The following is a 20,742-nucleotide window of genomic DNA, read 5'->3' as shown; positions in this document are numbered from 1 at the left end:
AATAGTAAGAAATCTGAGGTCTAAAAAGAGATAGTGACAGTTATGCAAGCCCTTTTAATACTTAAGTATTTAAATATAAAACTTTTTTTTCTACTAGCTGTTGGAGTGTCTAAGGAAAACACTAAGCAAAGTAGCCAATTGTTTCATCGCTGAGGAATTCTTGACTCAAGTTGAAAATTTGTTCCTTTCCAATTACAAAAGCAAGGAAGAAAATGGACTGGCAGAAGAAAACAGTGCAAAGGAATTGTTCATGTAATTATTTTAAAGTAAGATGTTCTAATCTTGGCATGCTATTGTAAATAATTGAGATTTTTAAAGCAATATAAATTATGTATTTTTTTCTGTTAATCCATAAAACTCTAAACTTTCCCACATAAATAATGTGTGAAGGAAGAGAGATTGGCTTGTTCTTAGAGTAGTAATCAAGAGTGGTAGGTAGACCCCTGCCTATATTAAGCGGCGCAGTGGGCCATGATGGCTTGAGCTCTGGCCAGCTTTACAGTGTGCAGCTTGATAAGTAGACTATGGCTAAACTTGGCTTCTTCTCCGAAGGAGTCTGTTTCTTACATTGGCATCTTATCTCATTAGACATACTTTCTCCCCACATGTTCCCCACATGAGGGGTGTGTGTGTGTGTGTGTGTGTGTGTGTGTGTTTGTGTGTGTGTGAGAGAGAGAGAGAGAGAGAGAGAGAGGGAGGGAGGGAGAGAGAGAGAGAGAGAGAGAGAGAGAGAGAGAGAGAGAGAGAGGTGGGGGGAGGGAGATTTGGCTATTTGGGTGTTGCAGCCTAGGTGTGGAACAGGTTAATGTGGTTGAGAACTACTGACTAATAATTGGACAACATGCTCTGAAGTGCCAGCACTGCAAAGGGGGAATACCCTTAGAAATGTTCAGACAGGGAGACCAAAAGGAAGAAGGACCAACCTTCAGTCTGCTGCATCTGCTTCAGTCTTATTGTGAACCACTATACTGTACCATAGTCAGCCTCCTCAGGGATTTAAATGTTTAAATGAAAAGTAACCTTTTTTCATGTACAATTCAAATCATTCATGTACTATTAGTGAATATTTCTGCTAGCTGGAGAACTGGTGGTTCCCCTTGTCCACGCCTTCCTATTGGTGACAGTTTTGTTATATGGAAACTAAATGTGAGCTTAGAGTTTTCTCTTTTGCTGCTGTTGTAGTTACAGCCACAGAAGGAGGTAGCCCTGGATGGAGCGGCTGCTGTCTTAGGTGGCCTGAGTCTGATTTGGGCTGTGTGATTTTTAGAAATGGACTTTGCTTTCTCTAGGCCAAGTTTGTTTTATGCAGCTGAGGCTAATCCCACCCTGAGTGTTGCTCTAGCTCTGGTTTATCTGCTGACTTGTTGGGCTACACCTTTGGAACTTCACTTTCAGATTGTGTGGGCCCCAAATTAACATGTAGTTTACAAGAAAGCCAGCAGTTTCTCCATTTCCCTCTGTACATTTAGTACAAACAATGAAACATACTTTGTAAAAGTCCTCTTGAAGTCTAGAAGTATAAAACTCAGAGCAAATAATCAGGAGTCCTGAGCTCTCACCTAATCTGCTCAGCTCTGGTACCTGACCTTGCTCCACCCTCAGCTCCCTAAACTCAGCAGCTGAGACCCAAAGAGCTAAATTCTGTCACTTGGTGTCTCTGCAAGCCCAGAAGGCTACAAAAGTCAGTAGCAGCTTTCCTTCCCTTCACCTGTCTGCTCACAGGTGCTGGAACAGACCTGAAAGGGATGGTAGTTAACTTTCTTGCTGTTTTCCAGAATGATGTTGAATTTTAAAAAGTTCTTTCTTAAATTTGGGCTTTACACACACCAATGGTTAACTGTATTCACTGAGCTATACATTGCAAGAACTCAAGGGATAGCAGTAGTCAGAGTGTAGGGCCTTGAGAACAGAACTTTTTAAGCAACTATTAAGAAAAAAACAACTATCTTCTGACTATAGAATATATTTGTAATTTATCTTATGGAATATTTAAATACAGAGAAATATATGCAAAGTATAGATATCTCAAATCTACTGTTGAGAAAATATTTTACATAGGAATTAAATTCTTAACCAGTTTTTAACAGCGTAAATTCAGAACACTCAGAGTTACCGTTTGTCTGCTTTTGTTTCCTGTCTGTTCTCTGTGCCACCCTCTTTTCTCTTGTCCTAGTGTCTACACTTGGGCAGCTGCCGATGGCCGCTCTGCCAACCTTGGCCTCCTGAGAATAGTTAGAGCCAAGACCCTAAAGAAGCACAAATGAGTCTGGAACTTGAGGGGGCATATAACACAGAAGCTCCTGAAAGAGAGAGAGAGAGAGAGAGAGAGAGAGAGAGAGAGAGAGAGAGAGAGAGAGAGAGAGAGAGGGAGGGAGAGAGAGAGAGAGAGAGAGAGAGAGAGAAAGGCCCATTTCAACAGTGTTTGCAGAAGTGGAGGACCAGAGATGCCCAAGTCTCTTCGTCCTAAATTCTGTTTTTATTGATGCATACAGCTGTAAAATGAGCTTAAATTTTGTTTCTTATTCTGACATGGCTAAGGAAACTTAATAATACTTCTATATTAGACTTACTGTTATCGCGTCTCAGCCTTTTGACTAAGATCAAGTGTAGACTTATTGTTCTTCAAAATTAATACTCAAGACAGCCAAATCAGTGAAACAAGACCAGTAAGGTGAAGCTCCATGGCTGTCGTTTAACCTTGGCCATTTTTTCCCTGTCCATTTAAATGGCCTAGAACTCCCACTCTTAGAGTTGGTTTGGCCACATGCTCAACACTCATGAGGTTTTAGGCACCATGCACTTTTGCTCATTTGGACCCCTTCCTTAGAGAATTTAAAATTATGTTTTATAATTGTGTTTTATAACATGACAGTATTCACATTTTAATTAAAATATTCTTTTAATTTAAAAATTGGGTTATTTTTCCTAATAAAATTAAGTAAAACGTTTGTTACACACCCTTTAAAATTCTGAGTCTAGATTGTGCCTGTGTTCTGAGAGGGTTGTTGGAGAATGCAGACAGTGTTCTCCCTCCCTTACCACCACTCCGTTATTTATTGCCACTCCAGCCAGGGGTACTGCAGCTCCTACTATCACAGGCCTGCACATCTGAACTTCATTCTTTCCCATCCTAGCCAGAACTCAGTATGGCTTAGATCATTCATGGGAGGTGGGGAGTGCAGCAGCTAGAAATCAGTAGATAGGAATTTTACTTTGGTTCCTACTTTTACAGCCTGTGTCTCACCTTCCCTTTTCTCTCAAACCCTCATATTCATCCATTCTCACAGCCCATGAGTCTAAGAGCTTTCTGTCATTTGCTGAAAGTACTTAAGCAGGCCCATTCAGGACATCCCGCAGTTGTTTATGGTTTAGCATTGGCCCGGGCGTCTCCACAGAATGTTCCTCCTCAGGCTGGGGTAGGTGAGGTCTGTGACATGCAGACTGTAAGCACATGCAGTCGCTTCATTTCTCAGGACAGAGAAAATGGCAGCCTTGGCTTTCCAGTGAAAGCCATCTACTGCCCTTAGTCTGCCTTCCCCGGGTGTGTTGCCGAGTCCTGGCGGAAGGAGCTGGAGAAGCCGATAGAACCTGTATGCGCTCTGCTCTGGCTCTGCTCTGTTGCTGCCCTTAGTCTGCCTTCCCCAGGTGTGTTGCTGCCCTTAGTCTGCCTTCCCCGGCTGTGTTGCTGAGTCCTGGCGGAAGGAGCTGGAGAAGCCGATAGAACCTGTATGCGCTCTGCTCTGGCTCTGCTCTGGTGCCAGCAGAAGGCACCCACACACACTCACAGTTTGCCAGCAGACATCCCATGTGGGTTTCTTCTCATCAGTAGGGGAAGTGGCCACCCAAATTTCCCTTGTTCTTCTTTACCAGCCAGGCACTCAGTCTGGTGTCACGTGACGCGGCCGCTTCTCAGAAGTCTGAGAAAAGCACACACATTGTGATGAACATGTACTCTATCAGCATTATCAAACTTAACAAAGAAACTTCATCTCTAGAACTGCATCTCAAGCTTCCTGTTTGTTAATATGCTCTTATAACAATATATTTTGTAATGTATCCAGAGAAATCAGAATAGTGTGATATCCTTATTTCCTGACCTTTTCTGAAAAAGTTTTATGCATGCTTTCATTTCCTATAACTTTGCTTCTGGTATCTCTTTTACCTTATTATTACCCCACCAAATCAGAAGGAAATAAAAGCATCCAAGAGGAACTTAAAAGGTTCTAAATGAAACTAAACTTTAAACCTGAAATTAATTCACAGCATCCAGGTAACTTATTTTTGTCCTTTGCTGATTCTGTCATATATTCATGTGACTTCCTGGGGAAATGCCTGGTTTGTTGTCTCGGAGGATCCTAGTAGCTTTTGAAGAATTTGTTAAATACTTTCTCACAGTTCATATTTCCTGTTTTATATAATATCATAAAATTGAGACCTGAGTGGTGGTGCACACCTTTAATCCCAGAACTCAGAAGCAGAGGCAGGAGGATCTCTACAGTTTGAGGTTAGCCTGGAACAAGACTGCTTAGTAAGACCCTATCTTAAAAATCAACAAAATGTCTGTTTCAGCATGAGTTCTAAAATTGTAATTAGATTTTATTTAGCCTGATTTATGTAAATAAGTCTTTTATATTGCCTTTAAATGTATAGATTGGAGTTAACTTGCACAGTTGTATTGTATATAAGATATTGCATGACCATTAATGAACTTGTTGCTGTTTTCCCACAATGTTAACAGTTTTGTGAATTTTTCACTATGCATTTACAGTGTTCTATAACAATGACTTAAAACTATTTTATACATTTAAACATTACGTTATATTGTATATATCTACTTAAAGAGTATTGTAAATGTCAGTGTTTATAAAATTATGACTTTCCCCAAAATATAAACTCATCTTTCCAAACTAACTTGTGACATATTACAAATACCGATTTTAAGCTTTGACATATTATCTTGTAGTGAAAGCTAAGAAGAAACATGCTGTCAAGTAAATGTAAGCAAAATTTGAAAATAAATTTGATGTCTTTGTAAGTTATTAGCAATATGTTCTTGGATTACAAAAGGAAGGCACTATCTTAGTTACCTTTCTATTGCTGTAACAAAACTCTGTGACCAGAGCAACTTAGAAAAGAGAGCATTTAGTTTGGGGTTCCCACTTGGGTCCAGAGGGTCCATGATCATGTATGGAGTATGGCAGCAAGCAGCTAAGCGTGGCATTAGAGCAGTAGCTGGGAGCTTAGATACCCTATCCCAAGCAGAAAGCAGGGAAAGAGTATGGCATAAACTGTAGAGTCTACTCTTCTGTGGCACCTCCTCCAACAAGGTCCTACCTTCTAGTCACTCCCAAACAGTTCCACCAGCGGAGACCAAGGTTTCAAGTGAATTAGCCTGCAGGGCCTTTCCAGAACGTTCATACACCACAGCCACATTAATTCAGCCAGGGTTTGTTGAACATCGCTTACACTGCTCACAGTCAGGGACACAAAGTAAACCATATCTTCTTTCTACAAGAATCTGATTAGTGAGAAATAATGACACAAGCTGAAGTTGGTTATAAAATAGACAAGTGTTAGGCAGAGAATGGTGGTGAGAAGGCTCTAGACTCGAAGCTGTGAAGTCGGTGCCTTTAAAAGAAATATCTGGCAGAATTTGATTACGTGATGTTTAGGGGATGTTGGAAGTGGCCTTAGTGTAAGTGAATGTTAGGAAAACTATTTATGTTGTAGGGCATATGAAAATGATAATTGTGAAAGCAGCACACAGCCCGCCCACTAAATTTAAGTTACAGAAAATATAAAGTACAGGCCAATGAGGTAAAGGCATCTGCTGATGATCCGAGAGGAAAGAGAACCAATTCATGCTGTTGCCCTCTGACCTCCATGCACCATGTCAAGTGCTGATACACGCACACAAAACACTTTTTTTTTTTCAAATACATAGAAAGCAAAACTCTCACCTCAAAAATTTCAGGGTAAATATTGGTTTAACTGATTTTGAACTTTCCAGTTTTTTCCTAGCATGTAAGAAATTATATGTTTTATACAAAGTAAGATCTTTATATTATCTTTATATTGTCCTCATTAAAACGCCCACTGTAGTGCAGCATTAGCTTGCCCGGTGTGTGAGGTCTTGAAGACCCATCCATTCGTTCCGTATGTGTGCAGCATCCCACGCTCTAGTCTGTCCTAGTGGATCTGGTAGTGCACAGTGGAGAATCTCATTGTTCCCATGTGTCTATTGCGGACGTTTGGTTTGATTTGTTGTTCTTTTGTCAGCGATCAGTACTTGCAGGAGGGATTTCTAGTGATTGCTAAGGCAACAGTTTTATCCCTTTTAAATGTTTAGTGTCTTGGAGAAGTTTTTAACTTTTTATAGTAATTTAAAAGTCAAGTACCCAAGTAAAAACAATGATTTACTTACACGATGTAATGAAAACCTGAGAGTCTTTATTCTATAAAGCAGGTATTTCAATGGGCATTTATTCCTCCATGTAGCTGTTAGGGACTCCTACTGATTAAGTACTTGGCTTAATTCTGATTGCAGCCATGGTGTTAGAGGCCGGCATTGTCTCACACTTCTCTTTGTGCTTGAATGGCTTTCTGTATCACTGAACCACAAGTCTATCTTCTGACAGAATGCTGGTTTAAACACGGGCTTACACGTACATATTCATTCAGAATCTTGCATTTTTCAGAAAATTGTACTAAAATAGAATGCTTGTTTTTGTCTTTCATATTATTCCTATTATCCTACTAGAGATAGTAGGGTATAAAAGATTTAGTGGGTATTGGGGTTAGGGATATGGGGGAGGGCAGTGTAGCCAATGTGTTAATCAAAACTAAGATACGCGTAAAAACCTTTTGGAAACCCATCACTTAATAAGCTCATTTCAAAATACAAGTTTAAAAGAGGGAAGTTGAACAGATTACCCTGCATTAGTAGTGCCACTCCCAGAAGTCATAGGTTATTAAACTAAAATTGCAGTACCAGACATGGGTGGCTCCCCATGAGATAATTGATCAGGGAGACCCCAGAAGTCTCCAACATAACGCAGGTCATAGCCATTGCTCATCATCACCATAGCGACATGGTAAGGCCCTGTTGCTAGGCACACCCTGGACAAGACTTCAGGAAATAAGTTTCAGTGGAGGGCAGACTTTTTCCCTGCTGTCAAGTCTTCATGGTGCTTGACAGTGCTCTAGCCCTGAGGGGTGAGGAAAGGCATCAGCAGTCTCACCTCATGCTGGACTCTGCGTGAATCCATATTGACTTGTCAGTGTGTTAGTTTGAACGGTAGTGCTCCCCCCACCCCCACCCCCGCATAGGCTTATAAAGTCAATACTTGGTCCTCAGTAGGTAGAACTGTTCGGGAAGAATTAGGAGGTGTGTTATAGGAAATTTTCAGGGAGTGCTTTGAGATTTCAGAAGCCCATGCCATTCCCTCAGTGAGTTAACTGTCTTCTTGCTTGGGGATGAGGTATCTAATCTCTCTACTACTGCTCCGATGCCATGCCTACCAGCCTGCTACCACACTCCCCTCTATGATGCTCAAGGACTCACCCTCTGAAACTGTACACCCCCAATATACTCTTTTTCTCTAAGTTGCCTTGGTGTGTCTTCAAAACAATAGAAAAGTAAGACACTGAGTGAGACCTGCTCAGTTGGCAATAGTGGCATGACTTAGGGAGGTAACCAACTGCTTACCAATTGAATGTGAGGCCTGCTCCCCAGGAAGGAATCTTACTCCTGGTACTGTAATCCTGGTCATGTCAAATTGCCTGCTAGTCAGACTAGAGACATTTACCCATTAGACTGTGGAAGCTACCTCCCACCCTGTTGTGCTTTAGTGATGTTTCTAGATTATCTGAATTCCTTCCATCGGGGTTTTTATGGCTACAATCATAAGAAGTAATGATAGAAAGATTTCAGAAGTCAGTTCAGAATACTAATAGTTTGAGGGCCAGGCAGGAGGAGTCTGGCTTAGCGCAGAGAGGTGGAGGACAAGGGACCTTCAGAATAGAAGTGGAGTCAGATACCAGGTAAGATGATCCATATGGTTCCACTTCTCAGGGGAAGGATTCATGTTCAGATGCTGACCACAGCATACTTAGGAAAGGCTGACTCTCTGGAGTCAAATTGCCTGTCAAGATAGGTAAGCAGTGCCACAAAGGATCTCACCTCAGGGATGCCCGACATTGAAGGCTCAGGACACTTGCTACCACCTCATCCTCTGTGCCAGACGACCTGACCTGTTCCTAGTTCTCAGTTCAGTGGAGAAAGGCTGAGACATGGGACATCGCCAAGCCAGTTTCCTTTTAAGAATTAAAGACCTAGAAGCTTCAGGTAGGCTAAAAAACCCAGACAGGACAGTTGACTTGACTTGATAATACATGTGGGCTGACCGGATACAGGAGCTTCTGATAGGATATACCAGCCTCATTAACCTGCAGATAGAATCTTTCATCCCCAGAGTCCTCCTTTCCCCCTGAGACTCCGAGTCCCCTGCATCACACCTCAGGATCCACTCCCACAAGACACTGGTGTCCTTCAGGTATTCTGATTAAAGGGACAGTCCTACTGAAGAAGCCAGTCTCTTTTATTTACGCATTGCCTCTATCAATACCAATCTAACTTCTTCCCCAGTCCCCAACCACGCAAGTGCCTACTTAAACATCCCATAAAGTACCCTTAGGTTCTCTGCTCCTGGGCCTTTCACCAAGGTCCAAATCCAAGTGAGAGCCCAGAAGTGTACTGTTGCTTCTCCAAAGCCCTCTGATACATACTCATTGGGTGTTTCCACACTGACCTACGCAGAGCTAGAGACCCTGTTACAAAGGAGCCTTTGATCTCAGAATTTGCTTTCCTGAAGCTTGAGCTGCAGCGCTCTCCTATAAGTGACATAGATTTTTTTTCCATGCTGATGATTATTTATCCATCCTAAAATAACTTCAGATACAAACGTACCACAATCTCATTTAGCCCTTGCTTCAGATGTCACAGGGATGGCTGCCGATGGCCCCCATTTCATCTCTTTGAGAACACCAGAGATACTCCAAGATGGGGAACTTCAGATTCACAAAGCCTATAGACTCCAGCTTTACAAACTTTGCAGTTTCTCTTTGAAGCTGCATTATACGTTTGCCTTCCCCTGAATAGTATATCACAGAGCCTCTTGGTACCATTGAGCTTCTCTGTGCTGGTAAGCTGCAGGCAAGCAAGTGGGAGTCCGTGGTTTTCACTGTCAGGGCTTTGCTGACCCACACTGCTTTGTTCTGTGGAAGCCAAAACTTTCCCTGGGAATTGCTTGCCTGTTCTCATCTTAGGCTGTTTGGCTTCCCTTACTGATTTGTGAGTTTATTGTATCATTCTCCCTTCTGGAGCCTTCCTGTTGTTCCACATAGACAATTTACATGCGCAAGACATCACATCAGAAGTATGAATCTCAGACATTTTGAACCTCATCGTCGTGTCATAGACCTCATGATCAGCCATACTCGGAACACAGGCACACTAAAATACTACCCATGATTGCCTTCCTGCTATTTATGTATAGGCATATATGAAACATGAATGAATTTTATATGTAAAGTAGGAAAGCACATCAAGATACAGGCAGATGGGGCTAACAGGATAAAGATGTCTCTCCAAGCCTGATGACCTAAGTTCAACTCATGAAACCCACATGGTAGCAGAGAACTGACTTCTACATGTGTACCATGGCATGTGTGAACATACAACATACACACAAAATAAAATACAATACAAAGTATTTTTAAAGGTAAGAGCTTTCTGAATACTACTTAAGTCACTCAGGAAATAAGACGATTGTCAACAAAGAGGACTTAGTGCAAGGAAGTTAATGGATAAAAGAAATGAGTGTGTGAGGGGCCGGCCAAGCTGCCTTTTCTGATTAATGCTGGGAGAACCAAAATGGGGAACTAGGAGGCTCGAGGCAGCTAAGTATTTGAGTGCAATTTGCACAGCAAGACTCATTCTTATTACAACTCCTTTGATAACAGTTACACAAGTTTACAGTTCAGCAGAGAAGCTCATGTTTAGCTGAGGCCACCACGTTCAAGGTTACATGAAGCACAATGTCATTTTCCTTCAGAAAAAAAAGAGGTATGGGAAAAGCCATTTTCCCTAACACTCTCCAGCAATCAAGGAAGATTCAGGCATTCCTAGGATATTTTTGGCATTCCAGATTCCCTTTTTGAGGAAATATCAACATTGGCTGTTCCCATGCCTGTGTCATAAATTCATTTTATCCTTACATACACTTGGTTCACTCCCCAGTACTACAGGATGGGAGAAAATCCTAGTGGAAGAATTATGCTGGGTGGGAATTTACAAAGAACTCAAAGGACTAAACAGAAAAACAACCACAAAACTGAAGCCTACAGAATGAGGAAAGAATGTCACCAACTCCAAATCTGACAGAGGGCTGATATCACAAATATATAAAGAACCCAAAACTAGACATCAACAAACCAAATAACCCAATTAAAAATCAGGGTACAGATCTGAACAGAGAATTCTCAACAGAGGAACCGCTGATGGCCAAGAAGCACTTAAATAGATGTTCAAGGTCCTTAGTCATCAGAGAAATGGAATTCAAAACAACTCTGAAATCCCATCTTATACCTGTTAGAATGTCTAAGACCAAAAAAGTATGTAGGGCAAGGAGAAAACATTCCTCCATTGCTGGCGACAGTGCATACATGTACGATCACTTTGGAAATCAATTTGGCAGTTTCTCAGAAAATCGGGAATAGATCTTTCTCAAGACCCAACTTTACCGCTCCTGGGTATATACCTCAAAGAAACCCCACCATGCCACAAGGGCTTTTCCTCAGCTCTGTTCATAGCAACTGTATTCATAATAGCCAGACACTGTAAACAAACTAGATGTCCCTCAGCTGAAGAATGGAAACAGAAAACGTGGGATGCTTAAACAGTGAAGTATCGCTCCACTGTTAAAAACAATGATATGAAATTTGCAGGCAAATGGATGGGTCTAGAAAAGATCACCCAGAATGAGGTAACCTAGGCCAGGAGGATAAACATGGTATGTACTCACTTCTAAGTGTATATTTGTCAGAAAATACAGGATAGCTGTGCTATCTACCACAGCCCCAAAGAACCTAAGTAACAAGGAGAGCCCGTGTGGGGGACACTTGAATGTCACTGAGAAGAGGAACTACATAAGACATCAGAGGTGGATGGATGAAGGGGACTGAGTTGGGGAGAGGTTTGGAACAGGAAGGACAAGGTGGAGGAAGGACGGACAGAGAGACAGAGAGTACTTGGAGAGACAACTGAATTGGCGGCCATCTCTGGGACAAGCTAGAAATGTAGGACAATAGAAAATCCCAGGAATCTATGAGGGTGACCCTAGCTAAGACTCCTAGCATTGGAGAATATAGAGCCTCAACTGGCCATCTCCTGTAACCAGGCAAGACTTCCGATGGAAGGGTTGGGACACCAACCCAACCATAAAACCACAGATCCACAATTTCTCCTGCCTACCGGGTGGAGGATGGAGCAGAATTTGAGGGACGAGCCAGCCAATGATCGGCCTAGCATGAGAGCCACCAAGTCACGAGAGGTTGCCCACCCTGACACTTAATGATATTCTGCTCTACTTACAGACAAGTCTAGGTTAACTGAGAGTCTTCACCCAACAACTGATGGAAACTGATGCACATACCACAGCCAAACATGAGGTGGAGCTTGCGTAAGCCCATGGAAGAGAGGGAGGAAAGGTTGAACGAGCCAGAGGGATCAAGGACACCACAAGAAAACCTACAGAATCAACTAACCTGAGCCCATAGCAGCTCATAGAGGCTGAATTGCAAATCAGAATGCATGCATGGGATGGATTTAGGTCCTCTGCACATTTGTAACAGTTGTGCAGCAAGGTCTTCATGTGGGACTCCTAAATCAACAACAGGGGCTATCTCTGACTACAATGCCTATCTCTGGATCCCCATCGCCTAACTGGGTTGCCTTGTCTAATCTCAGTAGAAAATGTGTCTTGTATTACTGCAGCTTGATATGACAAGGCTGGTTGATCTCCATGGGAGGCCTCCCTTTTCTGAGGGGTTGCATGGAGAGGGAAGAGGAAGGGACTGGGAGGAAAAGAGGGAGGGAAAACTGACATCAGGATGTAAAATAAATAAATAACCTAATTAACAAAAAAATGTAAAAAGTGGGGCAGGAAGCTGAATAGGGTATTTTTAAAAGAAGTGAAACAAATGGCCAATAGATAGTTTGTAAACTTTCAGCATGGCATAATAACCCTAAGGGTGCAGTAATAGCACATGGACTTTGGCAGTAACCAGCACCTCTTGATTGAGCTTATAGCTTGTTCAACAATAGGGGATTCCTGCCTGGTACTGGAAAACCTAGCTAGCTACCAGGGCTAGAAAAGTCATGGATCTTGGAAGAGAATCTACAACGACCACTTTATTACACCAGCATAATCCCTGACTACACTCCAGATACTTAATCTCTAAATAAAGGACTAAATATAAAGAGTACCCTTAGATAAATACAATTCTCATCCCTCATCAAGGAAATTTCTCTCTGCAAGAGACAGAGACCATTACAGAAACTACAACCAACCAAACTGTGTAGTTGTGAAGCCCAGTCCCAATGGATAAGTCTGCAAAACACTCCTGCACCTAAGGCTCATGGAACATTGCAGAGGAGAGGAAAAATGGTCTTAAGAGCCAGAGGATGAGGGAGTTTGCTGTGAGACTCTGTCTCCAAGTAATGTCAGAAACTATAAAGTCTCACCAACATAAATACGAAACGAGCTGAACAAAGACAACAGACATGCCGAAGTGGGTGAGTGACGGCCAGAGAGGCCCCACACAAAGACCTACAGGCAACTAAAGAAAGCCGAGGGTGAGAGAAATGGTCTTCACCAGGGATGAGCACACCAATTGGTTATCTAGTGTCCTGAAAACCTGTATAAAGTAACATTAGACAGACTGCACACATTGTATGGAGGAGTATATATGTATAATATATGCATGTAACGGCAGTTAATGAAAAATGAATCCATGGCTTTGAAAGAGAGCAAAGAAGGGAAATATGAGAGTTCAGAGGGAAGAACGGGAAGGGGAAATGGTATAAACTATTAAAATATAAATAAAATTACCCCCTTTATATATAACATTAAAGAGTTTATTATAAAAAGGCTCCTTCTTAAATTTAAAGCTACTTGTGAGATTCTGTTTCACTTAGTCAGAATGGCCATCATCAGGACAGCAAATAAACACCAGAGAGGGAGGCTACGGGGCAAGTGTAGCTCTTTTTCACTGTTGGTAGTGATAACCAATGCAGCCCCTGTGGAAATCAATGTGGTTTCACAAAAAAACTGAAACTAGATCTACCATGTGACCTACTCTTGGGCACACACCCATAAGGGAAGACCGGGATGAGATTTTAAAAAGACAGGAAAACTGGGACCACGAAAGTCTTCCATAAGCTCATGTCTTAGGCCAAACAAATGGATTAAGAAATGTAGCAGCTTTTATACTATTGAAAGGAGAATGGGGCAGAGTCAGCAAATGTTGGAGACGAAGGTGAGTGACAGATGAGATAATGTTCCTTATAATTGTCTTTTTACCTTTTTACATTTATTCAGAGGGAGTGTTGGGTGACAAGGTTTTTCTTGGGTAGACACTACCTACCTGTCTACTCACCCAGATAGAGAGCCCACAACAGACCAAAACAAAGTACAGTATCACCCAAATCCAACTTGATGAGCCATGAGTTTATTGGAGTTACATACAGGAATATTGGAGGCTTACTTTGAGGAGCAAAAATGACTCACAGACAGCTGCATCACCAAAACCCACCCACCAAGGATGACTGCACAAAAGCTGGAAACTTGGAGTCCTCTATACAGCTTGCAGGAGGCTAACAGGTTGGGAAATGTCTCTTCCAAGTGACTCAGTTGGTTTAAATCTCTTCTAGGGAGCTCAGCTGGTATCTTAGTCAAAGTTCTGTTGCTGTGAAGAAATGCCATGACCACAGCTACTCTTGTAAAGGAAAACATAATTGGGGCTGCTCTCGTATAGGAGATTTTACCTATTATTTTCATGGCGGGAAGCAAGGCAGCATGCAGGCGGACAGAGTACTGGAGACGTAGCTGAGAGTTCTATATCTGGCTCAGCAGGCAGGAGAGGGGGGCGGGGCAGGCCTGCTTGAGCATCTGAAACCTCAAACCCACCCCCCAGTGACACACTTATTAGCAGATGAAATTATTTTAGAAAATCGATATAATTTTTTTCTTAAATGTTTTATGTAATATTGGTTGAGACTCTTCTCGCTTTAGGATCAATGAAAAGTGTTCTGTGTGACTGGTGAAAACTAATCCTCTAAAAACACAAAGAAGAAAAGAAGCTTTAAAAACTGAAAGACCAGTGAGAGAAAGCTAAAGAAGGAGTGTTTAAAGCGTGTCTCTATACGCCTGACTGCCTAGCTTAGCATAAGCCAGAAGACTATGAAAACTGATCCAGAAAAGGTATATTCATTATCTTAACTTAAAATGGACAGACAGTTCCTTTAACTCTGAAACTAAAAAGTAAGAAAAAGGAAATTTAACTTAGCAAGTATTTTTATGACACAGTTATTAAGTATAAAATTTAATTTTAAAATGAGGCATGAATTAACTTTTGCCAGCATCTTTAAAAACTTGCTTTCCTTTTGTTCGTTTAAAGGCTGTTTTACACAGTAGGCAGAAAACAAGTTTAAAGGCCAAGGACCATATGGAATGGACTAAGGTACTGTTGAGTATAGATAATTGTTACTCAAATAGCAAAGTTTTTCCTCAAAGATTCCAATTCCACTTTAAAATCTTAAATCAGCTTTGAATATAGTGATTTATTTGCTTGGGTTGATAGGTATGAAAATTAGTGGTGACTTACAGCGATTTTTGGCTAAATGATAAAAGTTAAACACTCTGTGCCTAAACATCTCTTGTATAATCTACCCCAGGCTTCACATTCATGTGACTGCATTATGCATTGTGCATTCGTGGTTACCTGCATAGGAAGCACTGAGTATGCGTGAGATACATTTTTCAGTCTTCTAAATACAGCAACAGGTAGAGATCTGGGGAAAGGATTAAGTTTGTTGGGAGGGAGATGTGAATTGTATCAGGTAAGGAAGCTGAATTCCACGTCTTTTTTTCCAATTTGAGCTACTGTTGTGTTAGAACTTTTCCAGCCCCTGGGATAAAGTGATGGACTAAATTCTGAGGCGTTATGGAGCTTAGTATATGTCTTGGAATAAAACCAACATAAATAATATGTCAGATGGAAGGGAGGCAGAACTAGCAAATACCAAGACGTTTTCATTGGAGCTAGAAAGTGAATAGCTAGAAAGCTATACTGAGATGCTAACATTTGAGGAAAGTCTTAGAGGAAGTGAGCTGGTCTAGAAGAAATGTGAATGTAAAATTCAAATACTTTTGGTGTTTCTTTTCTGTCAGTGCTGGGACTCACAGACCAGGATTCTGTACGCTCCAGGCTGACCAAAACCACTCAGTCAACAGGGTCTCGAGCGAGGGAGTGAGGATTACAGAAAGAACAGACAATGAGGCAACACTGTAGTATGACTCCAGCAAGTGCTGAAGCAACTTTATTTTTTCCCAAGCTGCTTTTATACCATTCTAAGTACACGCAAAGAATAGGGTCAGTTCTAGGTGAAGGAACAAACAAGGCATAAACAAAGTAGTCAAGGAACAAAGAAGTCAATAAACAAAGCCCTGTGATCACTGTATCTAGGGATTTGTCAAGATGATCAAGATAAGAGGAACATATTCTTCAGCTGTATTTATCTTGAGCCTACTTTTTTTTGTCCTAGCCCAATGTCAAATATTTTTGCTGATATCCTTGAAGCAGTACCAAGAGCTCTCCGTATCTCCCTATTTTTTATTTCATAAACAAGACTGTGCCTGTCTTAGGTTGTTCTGACAAGAATGCCATCCTTACCTGCCATTTAAAATGAATTATCTAAGGCATGCGTTTCTGTCATTGATTGGTAAGGCCTTGTACAGAATCTTACCCATCATTGACTGCCTGGCTGTTGAACTAGTGACTTTGACCAGGGATCCATTTTAAGTTGCAAAACATGTTGATGTTGTTAAAGGCAAGTTTTATCAAAATGGGTAGGAATAAAAGTATTCCCAAGATAAGAAGGGCCAACATGATCAAACTATATAAGCCATTCATGAAGCTTGAAGATGGAAATACTGACCTTAAGCCATGAATAATTTTATCAACATTATCCACGGCATCAAAACTCAGTGGAGCAGCATTCTTTAAATTCATAATCTCAGTTTGCAAAATTAAAATATCCAGAGAGGTGTTAGAATTATGCCAAATACCCTGCAAGTGTCTTTGAATTTTCTCCCAGTTATAGTGACTGTCTTGTAAGTTTTAGAGGTGACACAAATCCATTGATATTTAATGTGACACTTGAAATGACTCTTATACTCTGAACCTCCTTTCCAATAATTTGAATAGTATCATTAAGAGCATCAATCATGTTTCCAAAGCCTATCTAAATCTTCTTGAATACTGAGAGCATTAGTAACATTTTCTGCTAAATTATTAACAAAAGTGACTATCTTAATTTCTTGCATCAAAGCAATGGCAGAAGCAATGGCACTAGCTATTAATGTAATCAAAGCTGCTATGCCAGTAATAATCAAACCCACTACCCTCTTGCTTCTACCTAAAGCTTAATTCATTCCTTCCAATGTTTGTGAGCCTTTTTCAGAATACCAAGGTCCTGTTATACTCACAGGCAATAAAACAAAAGCCAGTTGATAGACCACCATAACAGACATGCCAGATTTCAATACATTAACACAATTAGAAAGTGTGCAATCAGCACAGGTTACATTAAATACCATAGAAGACTCGAAAATAATTTTAACACAACCAATTAATAAAAGATGAGGAGGCTTAACACGTGAACTAACATTTGTTCAAAATCCAGAACCTGTCCCAATTTTGTCCATTGCTAACATAACTTCATAGAGAGCTGCAGCTAACTTCCAAATATGCCATTGAAAATGACCTGAATTGAACTGCCAAGACCTATAAATATTCCCTTTGACCAATGTTTGATTGACTCCCAGTCCAATCAATAACTTGCATATTACTGGAACCATTAAACCACACTGGGGGTTGATTATAACATTCTTTCCTTCTAACTTTTGCTAAACGGCAATTCTACTTTCTCTGTGGGTTTAGACCCACAAGGTCATACCTCATGAGGATCAGTGGCAGATCCTAAATGCATTTCTCCCAAATTTGAGTAAACACAGAGACACATCCATCATTCCTACTATTCTTCACAAGACAAACAGTAATCCTATCGCCAAGTGCATTGAAAGTCATGGTCTTCTTATAAGTTGGCTCCTTGGTCCAAGGAAGTTCAGGAAATCGAGTATTATTACTGGCCACAAGAATCTCTGGTCTGGACCACACTGCTGGATGCTGGATCAGGTGGCTCAGCTGTGACCAATGCAGCTTCCCAGTCACCATTGTCAGGGCACTCAGCAAGCTCACAGTCAGCATCATTCTTTGTCCCAGCATCAAATTGCTCTGGCAGCCACCACATTCCTTCAGCATCCTGTGGAAAAAAAAAACATGAACATGGCCGCTTCCCCATATTAATACCTGATCAGTACCATGCCATGTGCCAGTAAGTGGATCCTTGCATTTCATCTAGGCATAAGTATGCTGAGTTGTAGGGTGTCATAGACAGTCAGCTGCAGAGAGGTCCTTAGCATCTAAAGTCAAAAAATCCAAAATAAAATTTTGTGGTGAAGGAGTATACAATTATCCCCCTCTTCTTGTTTTGTTTTATGTAACTTATTTTTTGGGCTCATTCTAATAATCCAGTCTCTCTAAAATCAATACCAAATGCATTATTTTTAAGTTACACAAAGTTTGGCTGGCAGTTCTCATATATGAATGCATGATGGTGCAGCTTTTAACACCTCATTAAAGAAACATTGTTTAGATTCCTATCTTTTATAGGTCTGGTTTCTAGGACAGGAATTACATAAAATATAATCCAAATTTAGAGTTATCTTTAGAGACTTGTTTCCCTAGCTTGGCTAATGCCATGTGCTGTTGCCCAGAATGACTCTGACCCTGAGTTACCAGTTTTAATCCAACTTTCTGTTACCAATGTTACAAATTTTTTAACCATACCCAATAACTTATAAGCCAATAACCAAGACACGCAGAACATATTTATACATTTAGGACCTATCAGAAACAAAAATGAAGTGGCTACACACATCATTTACATACTTAGACTAGCTAAACAAAATTTTCTCATTTTTTTTCTAGCTGTAATTTTAAGGGAGGAGCACATTGTTACCTGCTGAACCCAAATATTCCAGCAGATGAAGTTTTAACCATTTTTTTCTTTTGACTGAAACACAGAGCAACAATCAAGCAATGAAACAAAACCACAGTCATAAACTGACAGACATGTTTACGATGTCATCACACAGGTGTAGACAGGTACAAGACAGAACGAGGCCTGTCATTGGATGAGAAGGATGGATGGGCAGGTGAAAAGTTTTAGAGAGGAGGAGATTGGAACCGAGTAGAGGAAGAAGCAGCTGGGAGAACATGGAGGCGGATGTCAAGATTCCTCTCTGCACCTTTACAGATTGTTATGAATATTCTTAAGGGATGGATGTGTACAGGGCTTTGTATGTTTAGGTGGTCAATTATATCTTAACAATTGGATCAGAGGTTAGTGTATTGTGTGTTCTTTCATGTGGCAAATTAAGGTCAAGAGAGTTTGTAGTGGCTGGAGACACTAGGCCACCATGGAATTGGGATGTATATTTCTGGCATGGTGGAAACCTGCCTTGGGAACTAGATGGGTAGAGAGATTGTTGCCAGGCTCAGAGAGAAGCCATTGGCAGTGTGAGATGGGATGGAGCAGAGCAGGTGAGACGCCTTGTTGACTGAGATGAAGATCTCTACCAGATGTCTTGGGGCACTGTGGTGCTGGACCTTGTGCAGGGTAAAAGACATCCTTTTTTATAATTTTACAGCAACAGACATGGGCAGACTGGCATGCCAAGGACAGACATTAGACAGAGAGGGAAGAGAACCAGATGTCCCACCAAAGGACCCAGATATCCTTCCAAAGGAACCCAGGACCAGGACTAAGCATTCCCCCAGTGGGAACCAGAGTGGAAGCAGGACGTCTTTTTTGACTTATCTTGACTCGTCTAGGTTTTGGCATATTTCTAAGCATACATTCAAAAAGCATTCTAGCATTACCCTGTGCCATTTACATAAGGTTTACTCACCACTGGCCCAAAACTTTTTTTAATTGATTATTTTATTTATTGGAATTTCAATGTTATCTCCCTTCCCTATTTCCCTTCAACAAACCCTCTATACCCCCTTTCTCCCCTGCTTCTATGAGGGTGTTCACCCACCCACTCCTGCCTCAGTGCCCTGGCATTCCCCTATGCTGGGTCATGGAGCCTCCACAAGACCAAGGGTCTCCCCTCCCACTGATGCCACATAAGGCCATCCTCTGCTACATATACAGCTGAAGCCATGGATCCCTCCATGGGTACTCTGGTTGGTAGTTTAGTCCCTGGGAGCTCTGGGGGTTCTGGTTGGTTGGTATTGTTGTTTTACCTATGGGGTTGCAAACCCCGTGCACTTCCAATTCCTGTGGTGTGCTTCACAAAGCCCCTCATACTTGAGCCCCAACATTGTGGCAACCCATGACCAAGCCAGTTCAGTCAACAATGTCTCAAAGGAGGGAATGAGGATGAAAGAAAAAGGGACTATTAGACAATACTATAGTATGACTCCAGCAAGTGCTGAAGCAAGTTCATTTTTTTCCCCAAGCTGCTTTTATACCATTCTAAGTGCATGCAAAAAAATAGGGTTACAAACAAGGAACAAACAAGGTATAAACAAAAATAGTCAAGGAGCAAACAAAGCAGTAAGCAAAGTCACCTGATCACTATATCTGGGGATTTATCAAGACAATCAATATATAGGGAACACATTCCTTAGTACTAACATCCTAAATCTGGCCGATAGCATCTTTATCGATAGATCAAGAACTAATTGGGGAACAAGATCTTAGCATCAGACCCATTCCCTACAACTTCCTTGTACTACCCAATGTCAAATATTCTTGCTGATATCCTTGAAGTGGCAGCAAGAGCTCTCCACACCAGGCAAGCTCTCTATCTCTAAGCAACTAATTTAAACAAAGGTGCACAAGACACTTCACAGCTCCTCATGAGGCTGAGGCAGAATCATTCCTTAAGCACATGAGTTTGAGACCAGTCTCACCAAATCACAAGACTTCATCTCAGGGCAAAAACAACAACAACAAAAACCCAATTTATGTTGTTATTAGTATCTTCAGTATTCTGAGATGAGCATATAAGGAAATTGTAAAAAGTGATCTTGTCTTCCAGTCTCCATCTGTGCTCAGAGCTAAGGCTGTCCCACAGCCCTCAATTTCCAAATACTGCTTGGAGAGAGCTGGTCTCCCAGGAGTCCTCTCATTCCTTAATCCACAAATGAGACCCCACCTTGATTCCAATAACTACCTCAAGAGGGACCCACCAGGAGCGCACAGGGCACAGGAACTGCAGAGCAGCCTGGAACAGGATCCTTCTGGTCTCCATCTGAGCCCAGAGC

At 41.4% G+C, this 20,742-nt stretch overlaps 1 protein-coding gene across 21 annotated transcripts in view; it reads left to right on the top strand.

The window, feature by feature from the left end:
- Positions 1-13,205, top strand: part of Mysm1 (myb-like, SWIRM and MPN domains 1) — a 45,000-nt gene extending 31,795 nt beyond the window's left edge. For 4 of the 21 annotated variants that reach the window (XM_087548098.1, XM_087548094.1, XM_087548090.1 and 1 more), the window contains 2 exons: positions 98-266; positions 3,871-5,039. In XM_087548098.1, coding sequence (XP_087404224.1) covers positions 98-256 — 159 coding nt within the window. In that variant the 3' untranslated portion in view covers positions 257-266; positions 3,871-5,039. 21 annotated transcript variants of the gene reach the window in all.
- Positions 13,206-20,742: the final 7,537 nt, after the last annotated feature.

Source organism: Rattus norvegicus, chromosome 5 (assembly GCF_021556685.1).
Source record: "Rattus norvegicus strain SHRSP/BbbUtx chromosome 5, alternate assembly SHRSP_T2T, whole genome shotgun sequence".
Lineage (NCBI taxonomy): Eukaryota > Metazoa > Chordata > Mammalia > Rodentia > Muridae > Rattus > Rattus norvegicus.
Note: the sequence above shows the minus strand (reverse complement) of the source record. Positions and strands in the feature narration are given on the sequence as shown.